At 43.5% G+C, this 20,037-nt stretch overlaps 1 protein-coding gene across 1 annotated transcript in view; it reads left to right on the top strand.

Annotated features, from left to right (window-relative positions):
• The first annotated feature begins 2,181 nt into the window (after positions 1 to 2,181).
• Positions 2,182 to 20,037, top strand: part of qsox2 (quiescin Q6 sulfhydryl oxidase 2) — a 39,620-nt gene continuing 21,764 nt past the window's right edge. Inside the window, exons 1-4 of the mRNA XM_034171417.1 lie at positions 2,182 to 2,549; positions 9,913 to 10,013; positions 15,259 to 15,307; positions 15,593 to 15,698. Of these exons, the coding sequence (XP_034027308.1) occupies positions 2,315 to 2,549; positions 9,913 to 10,013; positions 15,259 to 15,307; positions 15,593 to 15,698 (491 nt within the window). The 5' untranslated portion in view covers positions 2,182 to 2,314. The remainder of the gene's footprint in view (positions 2,550 to 9,912; positions 10,014 to 15,258; positions 15,308 to 15,592; positions 15,699 to 20,037) is intronic.

Raw genomic sequence — 20,037 nt, forward strand, 5'->3', positions numbered from 1 at the left:
TGAAATATAGCTAAGGTTTGTCCCATCCTGTCTATGACTGATGCTGAGACCCTGATTCATGTGTTTGTCTCTTCTAGATTGGACTACTGCAATGTTCTATTTTCTGGTTTACCACAGTCCAGCATTAGGGCTCTCCAATAGTTTCAAAATGCTGCAGCCAGACTTGTGACGCGAAGCAGAAAGTTTGACCACATTACACCCATTTTGGCGTCTCTTCACTGGCTTCCTGTCCCAGTGAGATCAGATTTTAAGGTTCTGCTACTAACCCTATAAAATTATTCATGGACTGGCACCTCCCTACCTAGCTGACCTAATTAAACCTTACGTACCGGCCCGGGCTCTGTGTTCTCAGGGTGGAGGACTACTTTGTGTCCCTAAGGTGAATAAAAAGTCTGCGGGTCACAGAGCTTTCTCTTATCGTGCCCCTGTTCTGTGGAATGATCTCCTTGCATCAATAAAACAGTCAGACTCTGTGGAGACTTTCATGTCCAGACTTAAGACGCACTTATTTTCCCTTTCGTATGGCAGCATACTGGCATAGTGTGTTTCTATGGTTTTTACTCTTTTCATTTATTTTATTAGTAAACGGAGCGTGGCCGCGGCCTCAACTTTACCTAAATTCTGGGTCTTTTAGTGAAGTTTAGGGCTAGTGGCCGGCGATCACCTTAGTATTTCTTCTGTTTTTCTTGTTGTTTAATGCTGACAAATTATACAGTATTTCTTGTCTTTCTGATGCCTGATTCAGTTTTTTTTTCTCTCTCTGTTTGAGGTGCAGCTCCATCCAGAGATGGGTGTGGTATCTCTTTCTGAAACCCTCCTGTCCTGTGCACTGGCAAAATTTCCTGTATATTTGTTTTGTGAGTTGTTCTATAATTTATGTCTGTATTATGGCCCAAGCAGAGGGTCACCCCTTTGAGTCTGGTCTGCTTCAGGTTTCTTCCTCAAATCATCAGAGGAAGTTTTTTCTTACCATTGTCGTCTGTGTTCTTGCTCTGGGGGTTGGTAAGGTTAAACCTTACTTGTGTAAAGCGCCTTGAGGCAACTTTATTGTGATTTGGCGCTACATAAATGAAATTAATTAATTCATTCATTTCATACAACAATGGATTTTATTGTTGTTACTTTCATCAAAGTCTGAAGTTTTGCAAAATAAAACATTCTGAAATGATTGTTGTTAAGTACAAGTTTGATCAAAGTTAATTCATTTTATAATTAAATACTGGAGTCTGAGAAAAGCTGCAGGTCCCTGACCGTTTTTTGTTGGACCACTTCACAAAGAGGCCAAATATTGTAAATTGGCAACTTCCTCCAATTTTCATGAAACTTGCAGAATTTGCTCTCATAACAGGATAAAGGGGCCTAAGTTTGAGTGCAGTTTGTGACAAGTCATTCTGGCTGGAAGCTGCCACCACCAAATAGGAACTAAACTTCAAAAAATAAACAAGGTTTGGTTGTTATGAAAAATGTACAAAAATTTGATGAGAACAGGAAAAATGGTTTATGAAATACATGGTTATTTGAAAGTGTTTATTTTTGCCAAATTCTGCAAGTTTCATGAAAATCGGAGGAAGTTGCCAATTTGCCATATTTGGCCTCTTTGTGAAGTGGTCCAACAAAACTCAATACAAAAACCAGCCACAAAACTCTCCTTATCACTGAAACTAGAGATGCTGCATGACAATATGAGCCATATTTCATCACTTTGATTTAGGGCACATGAAGAAATTACTTGACAAAAAAGAGGTAATATCACATTTTGGTGGCAAAAATCGCCCCTATACTTGTGCACCCAAAGTCAGCCGCCAAAATTTTCACGTTTTTGGAGAATCCATACCTGATAGATTAATAAAAATGAAAACCATTTTGGCTCAATCAGGGCGCATGGAAATATGAGCATTCAAAAACCTACATTTTGTGATTTTGCCATTTTGTCCCATTTTGACCCCAAATTTCCAGGACCCCCTAAAAAGCGGATTCCATCAAGGATAAAACATGTGATTTTTGTTCGTTTCTAAGATCTATCTACCCATAAAAAATTGGGGTAAATCTGAAGGGGTCATAAATGAACCACCTGCCTGACTGAGGAGTTATCCTGCGTGCCTTTGATGTCCTGTGTGACGGAACAAAGGTGTCGCTGCACAGCAGGGAGGAGCAACATGGCGGACGAGGGAAGGAGCGATATCGGCTGTATTGCGGAGAAAGTGCCGTAAAGTGTTGTTGTTTGTCGCTGCCGTCGTTAGCTGTTAGCAGCTGCTCTCAGGGTTCTTGTCGGAACCGTTTCTCCTGGTCTTTGACGGTTCTGTCGCCTACACGAATGTTCCGGCTGTCTTTGCGAGCGGCGGTGGTCCTGTGGTTCCTGCCCGGGTCTCTGGGAGCCGTCGGACGGCTGTACTCGGACCAGGACCCGCTAGTGATCCTGGACGGCGGCAGTCTAAAGTCATCGGTCCGGAACTCCACCTCAGCCTGGCTGGTCCAGTTCTTCTCGTCCTGGTGTGGACACTGTGTCCAGTATTCCGGCACTTGGAAGGCTCTTGCCCGCGACGTCAAAGGTCGGTTCTGGTTCTTGCGGTTCGTTCCGGTTCAGAATCCTCACTGACCTTAATCAGCTTCTGTACCATTTTTAAATATGTGGTTTTATTCATGAAATCTTTTTTAAACTCGTTTGCACAAAAATGGACTTTATTTCATCGTCAGTGAATCTATGGGGTCAAAGGTCAGAGGTGTTTGGTGATGCTGATGTCTTCAGGTCTCTGTGGAGGATCTTTGGGTCCCGCTGGAATGACTTTGTGTCCAGTGTCCAGTTACTTAGTGAGACTAAGATGAGGAGGATCACTGACACTGTGAGAGAATGTCATTAGTCCATGTGGTGAGTTTCTCTGGACATGATCCAGGACACAGGTGTCTGTGTTGAGGACAAGGACATGCCAACACATGTCTCCTGTCCAAGGACACACCCACATATCACTTGGCTGCAGAAAATGGTTACTTGGGAGACGTGAAGATGGACCAGTTGTGTGCCAGGGTGGTTGCTGTCCAGGACCCGGCGTGGTTCTGTGGTGATCGTGGTTAAGTGGTGCTGGACTCCGAGCTAAGATAAGATATACTTTATTGATCCCACAGGGGGGAAAATCACTTGTTGCAGCAGCAAGCGTTATACAGTAGTAAAGAAAAAATATTTACGTTAAAGAAGGGTGACTAAAGTGTATTACGATGTTTGCATAAATACTGATGTGAACGGATTCTGTGAAAAATAGAATACAGTGAGTATAAGTATTCATATGTACAGATATAGTAAAATTATTGCACAGGATAACTTGCACAGTTGTGCATGGAATAAAGCACAAACGGTGGTGGTAGATGTAGTTAATAGTATAAAACCAGCAGTTAGTTGTGCTGCTAAAAACATTTTGAGGTATTACGCAGTCTGACTGCAGTTGGAATAAATGACTTGAGGCTGCTTAAGGCTGCCACAGTCTCGCTGCCACAGTCTCATGTAGGGGGTGAGAGGGGTTGTCCATAATTGATGTCAGTTTAGCTAACATCCTCCTCTCACTCACCACCTCTATGGAGTCCAGAGTGTATTCCAGTACAGAGCCAGCCCTCCTGACAAATCTGTTGAGTCTCTTCCTGTCCCTCTCAGAACTTCCACAGCCCCAGTAGACCACAGCCTTAAGTACAGAGTCATAAAAGGTTTTCAGCAGTGTCCTGCACACAGCAAAGGACCTCAGTCTCCTCAGCAGGTGAAAATGACTTTGGCCCTTCTTGTACAGGACATCTGTGTTGTGTGTCCAGTCCAGTTTGTTAAGGTGAACACCCACATATATGTACTTCACCACAATCTCTCTGTCCAAGCCCTGGATGTTCACAGGCACAATCTGAGGAGCCTTCTTTCTGAAATTGATCACCACCTCCTTTGTCTTGCTGGCACTGATGCTTATGTGGTTCCATTCACACCAGGCCACAAAGTTAGTTGTGACCTCCCTGTACTCCAGATCGTTCCCCTCAGACACATGTTCAACAATGGTTGTGTCATCCGAAAACTTCTGGAGGTGACAACTGTCCGTGTTGTAGCTGAAGTCTGATGTGTACAGCGTGAAGAGAAAGGGAGAGAGGACTGTACCCTGTGGGGCCCCTGTGCTGCAGACTACCACACTGGACATACAGATGCAAAGCCTCACATACCGAGGTCTGTTGGTGAGGTGGTCCATGCAGTCTACTCCAGCAAAAAAAGAACAAGCACAAAGAACATACAGTACAGTACATAGTGTTTGTTTTGAAGTTTGCTATTTTTCACTCTCTTTTCTATCTTTTTCTGTTCCTCCTGGTCATGGTGTTGTGCTGGTGGTTCTCCAGTCTACTGATAGTCTTTCTGGGGCCTTCACCGGTGAGACTGTAGCTCTTGCTTTTGCACTCAGTGGAAGCGGCACTGGACACTGTGAGGGCGAAGGAGGAAGACCATGTGAATCCTCAAATCTAGAGGAGAAGAAACCCCAGGAGAGCTTGTCTTTGGTGGGTGGTGGCAAGTGCTGTGCTGAGGGGTCGTCCACTGCATGGCAGCACCCAGGTCCAAACCTGAGGTGAATCATGCGGGTGGGCACCTGGAACATCCTTTCAGTCAGGATGACTAGTTTCCACTGCTGTCGAGGGACTCCATGTTTCTGTGGCTGCACCATTTGAAAGTGTCCAGATGTGTGTGGGTGGACACGCCTACTTTTGTTCTGGTGTACAGAGGGAGTGATGGTTCTTGTGGAAGACCAGCTCCTCCCATTGGTGTCAGATGTCACTGCTGTCAGTGAGCGTGTTCTGAGACACAGATATTCTCTGCGTGTTTTGTCTCTTGTCTCAGTTTGTGGTCCGACTGCAGTGAGTCGGACTCCCTCGGTGAGGGAGACCTTTAATTCAAGCCTCACTCAGTGAATGATGGCTGCCCCGAGGCGACATTCTGCAGGTCCCAGACCCTCTCAGTGTGACCTCTGACGAGGACAGCATCGGTCCTCCTAGATCTTGTAATCATGGTGAAAATGGCTCAGTGCTTCTGGTCTGGGCAGAAATTTGCCGGATTCTGTTTTTGGTGTCCACAGCCAAACTGCTAGACTTGATGTTCTGGTTATTCAGGTGGTTCTGATTCACGCAAACCAAACACAATCAAGTTGTTGTTTAAAAATACAGAAATATACTCAAAGGTTTGTTTGTGTTTCTCCGATAGCTTGGAGGATGATGTGGTGGATTGTCCCCTCTGGAGGTGTTTGTGTGGACACGGCGTGTTTGCATCTGCTGTCTGAGATGTTTCTGCTCAGACAAAGATTGTTGGAGAAGAAGTCCCACTCTGCCTCACTTTTAATGGTTGTTGCTTTAGAGGAGCAGCTGTGTGGTCTCTCTGTCATCTCTACAGAGTATCTTTGTGATTAGTCCATGGGCCAAGCAGGTTTTTGGTACCACTTAATGTGAAGAAACAACACTTAGAATCCAGCCTCAGTGTACATGGCCTACAAAAAAAATGAAGATTATTTTCAATTTTCATCTCTGATTCTCCTTCTAGTTAAAGATGAGGTACCTGAAGGCATCTGAATCATCTATAGAATGGATGGAAATTTGTTCCATCTTGGCAGGCTAAAAGCCAAGACTAAGGTCTCTGTATCCTCTGTGATGGAACTCCAATATGCTGGTGACAATGTTGTGTGTGCTTTTACTACTACTGAAGACCTCCAAACCATCTTGAGTGCTTTCACAGAGGCCTACAAGAGCTTTGGGCTTAAGCTTAACATCAAGAAGACCAAAGTAGTGTTCCAGCCACCTCTAAAAGTAATCAGAGAAGACCCATGTCTAGTAATCAACAGCACAGTCCCGGAAAATGTATTTGACTTATCATACCTTGGAAATCGCCTCTCTTTAACCGCCGCTATTGATACGGAAGTGCAGCATCGGCTCAGTTATGCCTGTGGTGCATTTGGGCTGCTCATAGAATGAGTATTTGATGATAAAGACCTTCATCCAGATACCAAAATTCTTGTCTACAAAGGCATCATTATCCCTACACTATTGTATGCAAGCGAGACCTGGACAACCTATAGGTGGCATCTGAAAAGCCTAGAAAAGTACAGTCAGCTTTGTCTTTGCAAAATCCTAGGTATCAAATGGAAAGATAAACATATGAACATTAGTGTCTTGGAGGAGGCAAACATTTTCCAGCATCGAAACCATTGCTGCTGCGTTGGAGAGGGCACATTATACGCAGGCCGAATGATCGCTTGCCCAAGCAACTTTTATATTCTTAGTTGCAAGGTGGCAAAAGGACACAAGGGCGGTCAATGCAAACGTTTTAAAGACAATCTCAAGCGTAATTTAAAGAGATGTGTTAATGATGTAGAAAAGTGGGAAGATCTAGTCACAGAACGTTCCACCTGGAGACATGTAGTTGCCAAAGGTACTGAGTGTTACGAGGCAAGCCTCCACCAAGATGCTATGAAGATGAGAGAGAGAAGGAAAGATGGGAAAACAGTGGCAGTTCCTCCCTTCCTGATGAAACCATGACCACCTGTCCAGTATGCCACAGAATATGTAAATCAAGGATTGGTCTCATCAGTCACCTACGGGCCCACAAATAGTAGGACAATCCTACTCATTTCGAGTGATCACAGAAGAAGACAAAAAAAAAAACAGCTGTTGATAAGACCAGTGAGAATGGGGCCAAAGAAAGCACCCGTGACGGAGGATTTGGAGGATATTAAGAAGGTTCTGGATATTCTCACGGAGGAGGTTTGTGCCGTTAAAAACTCAGCAGAAGGAGATACTGAGGTATCATACTGAGGTACATATGTCCTTAGTAAAGCAAATAATTACTGAAATCGCAAAACAATTATATTTTTAATAAATCATTTCAAACTGGAATTGTTCCTAATGGCACGAAAGTGGCAAAAGTGATACCTTTATTTAAATCTGGTAGCAAGCATCTTTTTACTAACTACAGGCCTGTGTCTCTATTGTCACAATTTTCTAAGATATTGGAAAAACTCTACAACAGCAGACTGGATAAATTTATAGAACAACATAACTTGCTTAATGAAAGTCAATATGGTTTTAGAGCGAAAAGGTCCACTGCACTGGCATTGCTCGATTCAATAGAAGAGATTAATAAACGTGGACCAAAGGGAAATACTGTAGTAATAGGTTTATTTATTGACCTAAGAAAGGCTTTTGACACAGTTGATCACAATATATTATTTCATAAGATGGAACTGTATGGGATCAGAGGGGTGGCTCTGAGCTGGATTAAAAGTTACTTACAAAACCGGAAGCAGTTTGTTAAACTCGGGGACTACTGTTCTTCATGTCGACATCATTTGTGGGCTTCCACAGGGTTCTGTGTTGGGGCCAAAATTATTTATTTTATACATCAACAAGCTATGTAAAGTTTCAAATCTGTTTAAAGCAGTTCTCTTTGCAGATGACACAAACCTGTTTTGCTCAGGAGAAAATTTGCAACAATTGTTATCTGATTTAGGAACTGAAATGATAAAGTTAAAGACATGGATTGATATTAACAAATTATTATTAAATTTGTCTAAAACTAAATTAATGTTATTTGGAAATTATAAAAAAGACATACAAATTCAGTTAAATATACATGGGGTAAACACAGAACGTGTCAAAGAGAATAAGTTTTTAGGTGTCATTATTGATGAAAAAATTAATTGGAAAGCTCATATTCAGCATATTCAAATGAAGGTATCAAAAAGTATTGCAGTATTAAATAGAGCAAAGCATGTTCTTGATTGCAGAGCACTACACACTCTGTACTGTTCATTGGTTACTCCCTAACCTTTTTACTGTGCTGACGTTTGGGGCAATAATTATAAAACTACAGTGCAACCAATATTCAGTCTTCAAAAAAGATCATTAAGAACAATTCATAATGTAGGTTATCGAGATCACACCAACCCATTATTCATTAAATCTCAAATATTAAAACTACACGATATGATTTTGTTAAAGACTGTTCAATTAATGTACAAAGTGAAAAACAAGTGCCCTTTAGAATTCAAGAATTTTTTACTGAGAGAGAAGGAAAATATAATTTATGGGGCTTGTATCATTTTAAAATTACTGTTGCTCGGACGACCAGGAAAGGTTTCTGTATCTGCATGTGTGGCCCCAGAATATGGAATAACCTGACGGAGGAACTCAAACAATGTCCAAATATCAATCAGTTTAAAAAGCAATATAAAGACATGATGTTTTCAAGATATGTATCTGCTGAAGAAGGATGAGTTTTGTGTGTTATCATTTGTAAATGTAACTTTGTAAATGGAAATTTGTTTGGTATCATTTGGATTGTGTCCTTTAAGATGAAGAGTTTGCAATGGTTGAAATGGGAGTGAGAATAGATGGTTTTTACTTCCCCCCACTCCTTTTGGACTAGATACTTTTATTTTTGGTTAATGGGGTTGGCGTTAATAAGCTTTGCTTCTGCCTGTACCCTTTCAGGCACACAGATGTACTGTTAATTCATTTTCTTTGTTCACTTCACTTTCTTTGTTGTAAGGGTTTTTTTCTGTTGTTGTTTTGGACTGTGTGTGCTGAATAAATTCATTCATTCATTCATTCATTCATTCATTCATTCATTCATTCAAATATAGTGAAGATTCGTCCCATCCTGTCTATGGCTGATGCTGAGACCCTGATTAATGCATTTGTCTTTTCTAGATTGGACTACTGCAATGTTCTTTTTTCTGGTTTACCACAGTCCAGCATTAGGGCTCTCCGATTGGTTCAAAATGCTCCTGCCAGACTTTTGACAGGAAGCAGAAAGTTTACTACATTACACCCATTTTGGCGTCTCTTCCTGGTTTCTTCTGTAATGGTCATGAAATAGACAGGATCTGTGGACCCAAACCCTCCCCGGCCAGCCTCCTGTCCTGTGCACCAGCATGGACTCTGAAAATTTCCTGTATATTTGTATTGGCAATTGTGTCTGTAGCATGATGAGGCTCACCCCTTTGAGTCTGGTCTGCTTGCGATTTCTTCCTCAAATCTTCAGAGGGAGTTTTTCCTTACCACTGTCACCTGTGTGCTTGCTCTAGAGCAGGGGTTTTCAAAGTGTGGGAGAGTGAGCCCCCCTCAGAGAACAAATGAATAGTTGTGCCCCCCTCTCCATGACACACATACACACATTCCTTGTGTGTTTCTTTTTATTCTTTTCCACATGATAAATACATTTTAAATATATTTACATGTGTTTAAACGTATTTTTAAAAAACTTTCTATTTTTCTATTTTTACCTTTTCTTTTATTTTAAACATCGTTTTTTAACATTTAAACATCTCGGTGTGTTTTTAAACATCTTTGACATAAGTAACACATTTTAACATAAATGATAATAATTAAACTTTTATACATATTAAGTCTCTTGTCTCACCTCTTGTTTGGTGTGAACAATGAGTCTGGGTCTTTTACGCAGCTGATGTGGGGATGCACTGAGTAGAGGAGCAAATGAAGATTGTCCTCTACTTTCTTCTTTTTTTGGTTGCCCCAAACTCTGTCTGTTAGATTTACGTGCTAAATTTTTTTATCCATTTTGCTCCAGGCATGTTAGCTAACAATGTTTTCTGTTTCCCTTTTTTTTATTTTTTGGTTAACAGTGTTTACAGTTACTTTTTTGGGCCTCCCAAAGAACTGTGGTGCGTGGCACACCCCACACTTTGAAAACCACTGCTCTGGGGGTTGGTAAGGTTAGACCTTACTTGTGTGAAGTGCCTTGAGGCATCTTTGGCGCTATATAAATGAAATAAATTGAGTAAATTGAAACTGAATGACATTTACAACATCACAGCAGAAAAACAGGACGTCAAGTCTAAAGACCTTTATTCTGAAATGCCCATGTGAATCTCTGTGTTCTGTCTGTGTGTCCTTCAGACTGGCAGCGAGTCATCACCGTGGCTGTGTTGGACTGTGCTCAGGAGGAAAATTTTGATGCGTGTAAAGAATATGGCATCAAGTTCTACCCAACTTTCAAAGTAGGTACAAGTACTGCTGAGTACTCCGGCTAAACTGTACCATCAAGAACGTGAATCATCCTGTGCCCTTTCAAATTCTGTCATTATCATTATTATTATTATTATTATTATTATTATTATTATTAATTTAATGTCAGACAGTGGGCTGACCTCTCAGGGAACCATCACCTTATTGTGGTGGAGAGGTTTGTGTGCTGCTATGAACCTGAGAGCTGTGTTGTCTGGAGCCTTTGTGCTCCTGGTAGGGTCTCCCATGGCAGATTAGTCTCAGGCGAGAGGCCAAATTAAGAATGGTTCACAAGACATCATGACAAAACAAGGCAGAGGAAATGTGTCCCGGCCCGGAGGAAGCCCGGGTCCCCCTTCTGGAGCCAGGCCTGGATGTAGGGCCCGTCAGCGAGCGCCTGGTGGCCGGGCTTGCCACAGCCCAAAAAGGCAACCTGGACCTTCCATCTCCACCCTGTGGGCTTACCACCCGCAGGGGGAACCACTGGTGTCGGGTACACTGTCCCATGGGTGGCAATGAAAGTGGAGGGCCTTGGCAGACGAGACCCGAACGGCAGGGGCTAGCACTGGGCGGTGTGGAATGTCACCTTGCTGTGGGGGAAGGAGTCAGAGCTTGTGTGGGAGGTGGAACGGTACCGGTTAGATCTGATGGGCCCCGCCTTCACACACAGCCTCGGCTCCGGAAGCACTCTCCTTGATAGGGGTTGGACCTTTTTCTTCTCTGGAGTTGCCCAGGGTGTGAGGTGCCGAGCGGATGTGGGGATACTCACGAGTCCCTGGCTGAGCGCAGTTACGTTGGAGTTTACCCTGGTAGATCAGAGGGTCACTTCCCTGCATCTTCGGGTGGTGGGGGGAAAACTCTGACTGTTGTTTGTGTACATGCACCGAACAGCAGTTTGAAGTATTCGGCCTTCTTGGACTCCCTGAATGGAGTCCTGTATGCTCCGGTGGGGGACTCCATTGTTCTGCTGGGAGACTTTAACGCACACGTGGGCAATGACAGAGACACCTGGAGAGGCGTGATTGGGAGGAACGGCCTCCACGATCTAAACCCGAATGGTCGTTTGTTATTGGACGTCTGTGCTAGTCACAGACTGCCCATAACGAACACCATGTTCGAACATAAGGCTCCTCATTAGTGTACATGGTACCAGAGCACCCTAGGCTGAAGATCGATTATCAGTTTTTGTGATCGTTTCATCTGATCTGAGGCTGTGTGTTCTGGACACTCGGGTGAAGAGAGGGGCAAAGCTGTCTATTGATCACCATCTGGTGGTGAGTTGGATCAGAGGGTGGGGGAGGATCCCCTATCCTCCTTCTTCCTGACTGAAGGAGTCCTTCTGGGATATGTTATCTCAGAGGACTCCGGAGGCAGTTGCAAGGTGCCGACAGGCCCAAAGGGCAGTAGCCTGCTGTGGAGGAGACAAAGCAGCAGGTGTGGGAGGAGTTCAGAGCAACCACGGAGAAGGACTTTCGGTCGGCACCAAGGTGCTTCTGGTGGACCGTGAGGCACCTCGAAGGGAAAACGGGGAACCATCCAAGCTGTCTATAGTAAGGATGGGACTATGTTGACCTCATCTGAGGATGTAATCCGGCACTGGTAGGAACATTTTGAGGACCTCCTGCATTAGACCGGAGTGCCGTCTATAGTAGGGGCAGAGCTGGAAGCTGATGGAGGATCATCAGGTTCCCTGGTGGAAATCACTGAGGTAGTCAAACAACTCTGCAGTAGCAAGGCCCTGGAGGTTGATGAGATCCATCCAGAAATGCTGAAGGCTCTGGGTGTGGAGGGATTGTCTTGGTTGAGATGTCTCTTCAACATTCCGTTGAGGTCTGGGACAGTGCCTAAGGAGTGACACACTGGGGTGGTGGTCCCCATATTTAAAAAAAAAAATGGGATCAAAGAGTGTGTGTCAACTACAGGGGCATTAAACAACTCGGCCTCCCTGGCAAAGTCTACTCCAGAGTGCTGGAAACGAAGGTTCGGCTGCTAGTTGAACCTGTGATTGAAGAGGAACAGTGCTGGTTCCGTCCTGGTCGTGGAACAACCAACCACCTCTTCACTCTCACAAGGATCCTGGAGGGGGCCTGGGAGTATGCCCATCTAGTCTACATATGTTTTGTGGACTTGGAGAAGGTCTATGATCGGGTAGGAGATACTGTCGGAGGTGCTGCGGGAGTATGGAGTGAGGGGGTCTCTTCTCAGGGCCATCCAATCTCTGTACTCACAAAGTGAGAGCTGTGTTCAAGTGCTCGGCAGTAAGTCAGACTTGTTTCCGGTGGGGGTTGGCCTCCGCCTGGGCTGCGCCTTGTCACCAATCCTGTTTGTGATATTCATGGGCCGGATATTGAGGCGTAGTTGTGGGGGGGGGATTTCCAGTTTGGTTGGCTCAGGGTTCTGTTGGCTTCATCAGCCTGTGGCCTCCAACACTCACTGGATCCGTGTACAGCTGAGTGTGAAGAGCTGGAATGAGGGTCGGCACCTCTAAATCTGAGGCCATGGTTCTTAGCAGGAAACCAATGGATTGCCTACTCCGGGTAGGGACTTACCCCAAGGTACGGTCTTGCCCCAAGTGAAGGAGTTCAAGTACCTCTGGGTCTTGTTCACAACTGAGAGGACAATGGAGCGTGAGATTGGCTGGAGAATCGGCGCAGCAGGGGCGGTGTTGCATTCGCTCTACCATACTGTTGTGACAAAAAGGGAGCTGAACCCAAAGGCAAAGTTCTCGATCTACTGGTCAGTCTTCGTTCCTATTCTCACCTATGGTCATGAGGGTTGGGTCATAACTGAAAGAACTAGATCGTGGATACAAGCAGCCAAAATGGACTTCCTTAGGAGGGTGGCTGGTGTCTCCTTTAGAGATAAGATGAGAAGCTCAGTCATCTGTAGGGAGCTTGGAGTAGAGCCGCTGCTCCTTTGCTTTGAAAGGAGCCAGCTGAGGTGGTTTGGGCATCTGGTAAGGATGCCTTCCTAGGGAGGTGTTCCAGGCATGTCCGTCTGGGAGGAGACCCCGGGGAAGACCCAGGACTAGGTGGAGAGATTATATCTCCATACCGGCCTGGGAACGCCTTGGGATCCCCCCCAATCAGAGGTGGTCAGTGTGGCTGGGAAAGGGAAGTCTGTGGTCCCCTGCTGGAGCTGTTGCCCCCGTGACCTGATCCTGGATAAGCAGTTGAAGATGAGTGAGGTTAATTTAATGTGAGGTTGGGTTGTTTTGTTACCATAATGGCCTGAATCTAAGACCACCCTGATTCTTAAAGCTAGAGTTGGTAGTCCTGGAGAGCTAGGAAGATTTGAAAGTAGCACCTCCTCTCAGTGCCACCCCCTCCCATCAGTCCAAAGCCATGCCCCCACAAACTTGAATGCGCACATACAGAGAAGCTAATGTTAGCTTTTGGGCTAATACGAGCTACAAAAGTAGCCAAGTTGGCAAATCTTACATGAAAATAACAAATCCCCCTGAAGCAAAAGTAATTAGCCATCCAACAGAAAGAGAGCAACCTCTGTGTCACTTTTCAGACCCTTCAGATGCCTCAGTTGTTTCCACTGAGAAAATTCTGCACCAATGCTGACTCTTGTCTGACCTCTTGCTTTATCCTGAGCCTTTTTCATCGCAGCCTTTTCTGCCTCTGGCTTTCTTTTCCTTTGCTTCCTATCGGGGTGAGCCGTTAAACGTAACGGTGGAAGTGGTAGTTTTGCTGTATTCCCTCTGCCATTGTACCAAAGTGAACTACTTCGGTGAAACGAGATGAGTGTTCACGCGTGGAGGAGGGAGGGACAGAGGGGGACGTTGAGCCTGGTGACGCAAGCAGGAAGAACTAGACATGAAGGCATCTTATTGGTTTTTCAGAGCGGACTGCGGGGCTTATACTAGTTGGAGTTTTATTGATTGTACAGCTGCTACAGATGTCTGATTTTTTTTTTTCATTCCTTTTTCTGAATACATAATGGATTGATGACTGTTAGGATAGTCGGTCCTTTTCACCCAATATAACAAAAAGTGTTTATGAACAGAGTTACCCATCCTAGCTTTAAATGTATTTCTAAAAAAAATAAAAATTAAAAAATTTGAAAACCAAAACTTTGTGTGTGTGTGTGTGTGTGTTTGGGGGGGGGGGGGAATAAGGTCAGATCACATGAAGCACAAGTGCAGAAAAAAGTGGTGCAATTAAAAACTGCAAACTGGCTGATCTCGGATCATCTAGTTCGTCTCCACTGGCGACACCTGTGTGTGCTCACACTGTGAGAGTCATGGAGCTGTAGAGATTTTGAAAGCTTTAACTTTTTCAGTTTTTAGAAAAAAACACAATAAAGAGTCATTCCAGAATGTGCATGAACCAGCAGAGGTCCTGTTATGGAGTTCAGCCGGAGGCAGAGAAGGTCGGGAGTAAAAAAAATCACGATGTGTTGTGATTCTGCTGCTCTCTTTATAAAGTCTGAATTGTAAAAATGACCTGGACCCACTGTTGAAATCAAACTGGTTTTGAGCGCGTGTTGCAGTAACCGTGTTGAAGTGGTCAGGGGAAGATGTCATTCTGCCGCAGGAACAGGATCACGCCGGTGTGAATCACCATCTGTGGGAATTGTTCCTGAGCACATGATGGTCGCCTGTCATCAATAAAAAGCAACTAAATGTCAGAGGGGCACGTTTGTTTCATGGGTGTTTGCTGCCACCTCCTGTTGCTGATGTGCATTTTCGATGTAGTTCATGACACAAAAACTGGTGTTGCGCAGTCAATGGAGGCGACGTTGTTAATGTTTCCGCCGCCGTGTAGCGATGCCAGTCCTGAAGCTAACATTCACAGGCCGTTTTCATGACGTTCTTCTGGGGCGATGAACCTGTGCCTCCAGCACTGCCCTGCACACCTGATGCATCATACCACCTGGAAACAAACAACAACAAAACAGTCACAGCCATGAGGCTTTCAGCCAGGCTGGAGGAGGTTAAGTGTTTAGGTTTCTATGGGTTCTGAAAAGGGACAATGTTCTTGAGCCCATTCTTACCGAAGATCGTTTATTGCCAGCAGATGAGTCACTCTGAGCTGTTGGTGACATAAAATTATCATGTTAAAAAAAATCCTCACAATGTATCACTGTTTAATGTTTGAAATCACTTAATTGTTGTACTGTGGGTGTAGACAGAGTACTTTGTACTACATGCACAGTCCTAACAGTACTTTCACAGTATGTACTCCTGCTAACTGTTCTTGTTTTTTTTTTGTTTTTTTTTGTCTTCAGTATTTTCGGGCTCATGGTGACTCAACAGACCACGGGACGATCTACAGAGGTGAGTCCTGGCACCATACCTGGTCCAAAACACTGCATGACGCCGCCAATCTTGGTTCCAGTGTCTGTGAAGGGAAACCGTGGATCATAAAAGATGAAATGGTTGAGTTTTGCATTTGTGCACCTGTTCAGTGAAGCGTCTGCCAGTCTGACTCAGACTTGTCTTTCCCTCTGATTTTGGAGTTTGTGCAAAGATCAGCTCATCCTGAGTTTGTTTATGGACTGGACTCAGAGGTTTGACGTGCATGATTGGGTCCTGTGGCTCATGTTTGGCCTTTGTGTTCAGGTGGTGACAGAGAGATCCAGGCAGTGCGACGACTGATGGTGAACATCCTGCAGAACCACACCAGGGTGGACTGGCCCGACCACTGCCCTCGTCTGGAACCATACAGGTACCAGAACCCTGTGGATTCCTGACAGGTCTTTACAGGGTTTTCAGTAAATAGCTAGCGGTGGCGTGTTACTAGGTGGGTCTGTGGGTAACCCCAAGCACTGCTTATTTCTTAATGTGTCACAGGAGCAGAGCACCTGGACCAGTATGGGGACACGCCCATATCCAGTGATGTCAGTTTTCCATGAATTCTCGGAAGTCAGTTTTTCTGCTTGTGGCAAAATTATTATTATTATTATTATTTTATTTTGGTCTTGTTTTCTGGAGCGGTTCTGGTCAAATTTCAGGCCCGTATTTGCTGGAGCAAAATGGATCAGATTCATCTCTGATGAGACACCACAGTGGATCTGAAGTCTTGTGTTTTCTCATTTTCTACCCAAAACTGAAAAATAAATGTAGCGTGCGATCCCGTTCACGGGGAGCCGCTAACTGGACAGGCAGCAACCAATCAGAGACATGCTTACAGATTTTACCGGCATTCTGAAAACAGCTGCATCATGTTGAAACTACAAAACAAATCATTCTGCAGCGAGGAGACAACTTCAAGTTCATCAGGAATAAATCCAAGTGGGCGTGGCTACAGGAGGACCACAAATTTGATTTTTTTTTTTTTTTTTTTGTGCTTTATATGAAAACTAACTCCCCACTGAGTCTTTGATCTTATTATATCGTGTTGTTGATGGCACAAGTAAGTAAGTAAAGTTTATTTATATGGCACCTTTCAACATAAAATCACAAAGTGCTTCACATAAGAACAAAGAAATTAAAAACAGCAGAAACATAAAACAGATAAAACTTGGTTGAAGCCAGCTTATACAAATACATCTTCAGCTTCATTTTAAACATTTTGTTTGAGTCCACAGAACGTAGGATCAAAGGCGCTGCATTCCACATTTTAGGAGCCACCTCCAAAGCACAGTCTCCCCTGGTCTTCAGTCTCGTCCTCGGCACAACCAGCAGGCCCAGATCCAAAGACCTCAGAGGCCGCTTGTCACATACGGTTATAGCAGCTTGGCCATATAAGGTGGCATTTGACCACACAGTGCTCTAGAAGTCAGGACCAAAATTTTAAATTGGAGTCTAAAGTGGATGGGGAGCCAGTGCAAAGTGGAAAGAATCAGTGTTACATGTGACCTCTTTGTTGACCCCGTAAGAAGCCTTGCAGCCGTGTCCTAGATCATTTGTAAGTGCTCCAGAGAGGAATTGCTAAGGCTAAAAACAGTGAGGTACAATAATCCAGATGTGATGAGACAAACACATGAATGATCATCTCCATCTTGGCCCTGGAAACAATCCTGCGCAAACGGGCAATATTACACAAAAAAAAAAAAAAAAAACAAGATTGTGCCAGGCGGGTAACATACACAGAAAAATTGAGAGAATGATCAAATGTAACTCCTAAATTCCTGACTGCTGAGCTAACAAAAGGGGCCAGAGAACCAAGGCTCCCAACCACAGTGGAAATTAACTCATCAGAGGGACAAACAAGGACCATGGTTTTTGTTGTGTTAAGAAACAAGTAGTTAGCTGCCATCCAGCCACCAATAACCTCAACACAGCTCTGAAGAGCAGAAACTCTAGAAACAATGAGAAGTGAATGAAATATATAGCTGGATGTCATCTGCAAAACAGTGGTAAGAAACCTCTTTAAAAGGGACTCAGGACATGACCTAATGGGAGCAAATACTATAGGTCCCAGAACAGAGCCTTGAGGCACACCACTGGATAACATTGCAGAGGAGGACATAAATTTATCAGTACCAACAGTGAAAGTCCTGTACGAAAGATAACATAAAAACCAGTCCAGGGCAGACCCAGAAATGCCCATTCAGGTCCTTAATCTCTCAGTTAAAACCCCGTGATCACTGTATCAAGAGCTGCAGAGATCCAAAAGGACAAGTACAGATGCATCTCTGTGCATCATTAAAATATCATTTGAAACTCTGAGAAGGGCAGTTTCCGTGGATTGCAAGTGACGGAACCCAGATTGTAATTTATCAGGAAATTATGTTCAATATTATGTTATGGCCACTTTTTCTAAAACTTTAGAAATAAAAGACAGTTTTTTTAAACTTAATTCTTATTTGTTTTTATCGACATAATACAGTACATTCATTTCAACATCTCAAGTTTTTTTCCTTTTTTTTTTTTCATTTTTCATAGCTGTTTACAGGACCGACCAAACCCAAACAGAAAAACAAAGGGTAAAAAAAAGGAAGTGAAGAAAAAAAAGAAAAGAAAGGGGGAGGGGAAAAAAGGGGCCGCTTCAATATACATGTTTATAGGGCTACATCCCGGTCAGAGAAAAGGTGCTGGCATTTTGTCACAGAGCTGAATTACCTTCTCTAGTCACATAATTATTGCATCAGTAAAGGCAGCACCGGTTCCCATCTTTTCGTAAAGGTGGTTTTCTGAAGTCTTGGTGAGAATGTGATCTGCTCCATCTGATAAATGTCCCAAACTTTTTGAATCCATGTGATGTATGAGTGGGGCTCTGGTTTCAACCATCTGATAGTTATGGACTTCAGGGCAGCAGTGGTTAAAATATTCAGGAGATATTTATGTGCCCTTGTGTCCAGGCCCTCAGGTATTACTCCGAGGACTGCCACTGTGAAATATTGTGGAATATTCATTTTAAAAACCTCCTTCAAAGCATTGAAAACCTCCCTCCAAAAAACCCTTAGCTTTGGACATAACCAGAATATGTGGGTGTGATTAGCTATATTTTCTCCACAGTTCCTCCAGCATGTACTGGGATGCTGTGGACCCATCTTGGACACTACTGCTGGGGTTCTAATCAAATTCATTTTTCAACTGCTCGAATGTTTTAAGTATGGCTCAGTCAAACAGTTGGTGAAGGTAAATCAGTCCCTTCTCTGACCATTTTTTAAAACTACTGTCAAGATTATTTGGTGTAAAAGTCCTCGTGTATCCAATACTTGTTAGAGGTCACATTGACTTTGTCAGTTTAAAGGCATATTTTATTTTACCCCATATTTTAAGAGTTACTTTCGTCCAGTCTGACATCCTTCCAGAAGGAGCGTCTATGAAAGGTATGAATTCTAAAGGGATGTCACATAGTTATTTTTCAATATTGACCCATCTTGTGCTTGTACAACCCCTGGCAAAAATGATGGAATCACCGGCCTCGGAGGATGTTCATTCAGTTGTTTAATTTTGTAGAAAAAAGCAGATCACAGACATGACACAAAACTAAAGTCATTTCAAATGGCAACTTTCTGGCTTTAAGAAACACTATAAGAAATCAAGAAAAAAAGATTGTGGCAGTCAGTAACGGTTACTTTTTTAGACCAAGCAGAGGGGAAAAAATATGGAATCACTCAATTCTGAGGAATAAATTATGGAATCATGAAAAACAAAAGAACGCTCCAACACATCACTAGTATTTTGTTGCACCACCTCTGGCTTTTATAACAGCTTGCAGTCTCTGAGGCATGGACTTAATGAGTGAGAAACAGTACTCTTCATCAATCTGGCTCCAACTTTCTCTGATTGCTGTTGCCAGATCAGCTTTGCAGGTTGGAGCCTTGTCATGGACCATTTTCTTCAACTTCCACCAAAGATTTTCAATTGGATTAAGATCCAGACTATTTGCAGGCCATGACATTGACCCTATGTGTCTTTTTGCAAGGAATGTTTTCACAGTTTTTGCTCTATGGCAAGATGCATTATCATCTTGAAAAATGATTTCATCATCCCCAAACATCCTTTCAATTGATGGGATAAGAAAAGTGTCCAAAATATCAACGTAAACTTGTGCATTTATTGATGATGTAATGACAGCCATCTCCCCAGTGCCTTTACCTGACATGCAGCCCCATATCATCAATGACTGTGGAAATTTACATGTTCTCTTCAGGCAGTCATCTTTATAAATCTCATTGGAACGGCACCAAACAAAAGTTCCAGCATCATCACCTTGCCCAATGCAGATTCGAGATTCATCACTGAATATGACTTTCATCCAGTCATCCACAGTCCACGATTGCTTTTTTTTAGCCCATTGTAACCTTGTTTTTTTCTGTTTAGGTGTTAATGATGGCTTTCGTTTAGCTTGTCTGTATGTAAATCTCATTTCCTTTAGGCGGTTTCTTACAGTTCGGTCACAGACGTTGACTCCAGTTTCCTCCCATTCGTTCCTCATTTGTTTTGTTGTGCATTTTCGATTTTTGAGACATATTGCTTTAAGTTTTCTGTGTTGATGCTTTGATGTCTTCCTTGGTCTACCAGTATGTTTGCCTTTAACAACCTTCCCATGTTCAGTTGACATCTCTCGTGTTTGGAGCCATGATTCATGTCAGTCCACTTGGTGCAACAGC

Source organism: Thalassophryne amazonica, chromosome 5 (genome assembly GCF_902500255.1).
Source record: "Thalassophryne amazonica chromosome 5, fThaAma1.1, whole genome shotgun sequence".
NCBI lineage: Eukaryota > Metazoa > Chordata > Actinopteri > Batrachoidiformes > Batrachoididae > Thalassophryne > Thalassophryne amazonica.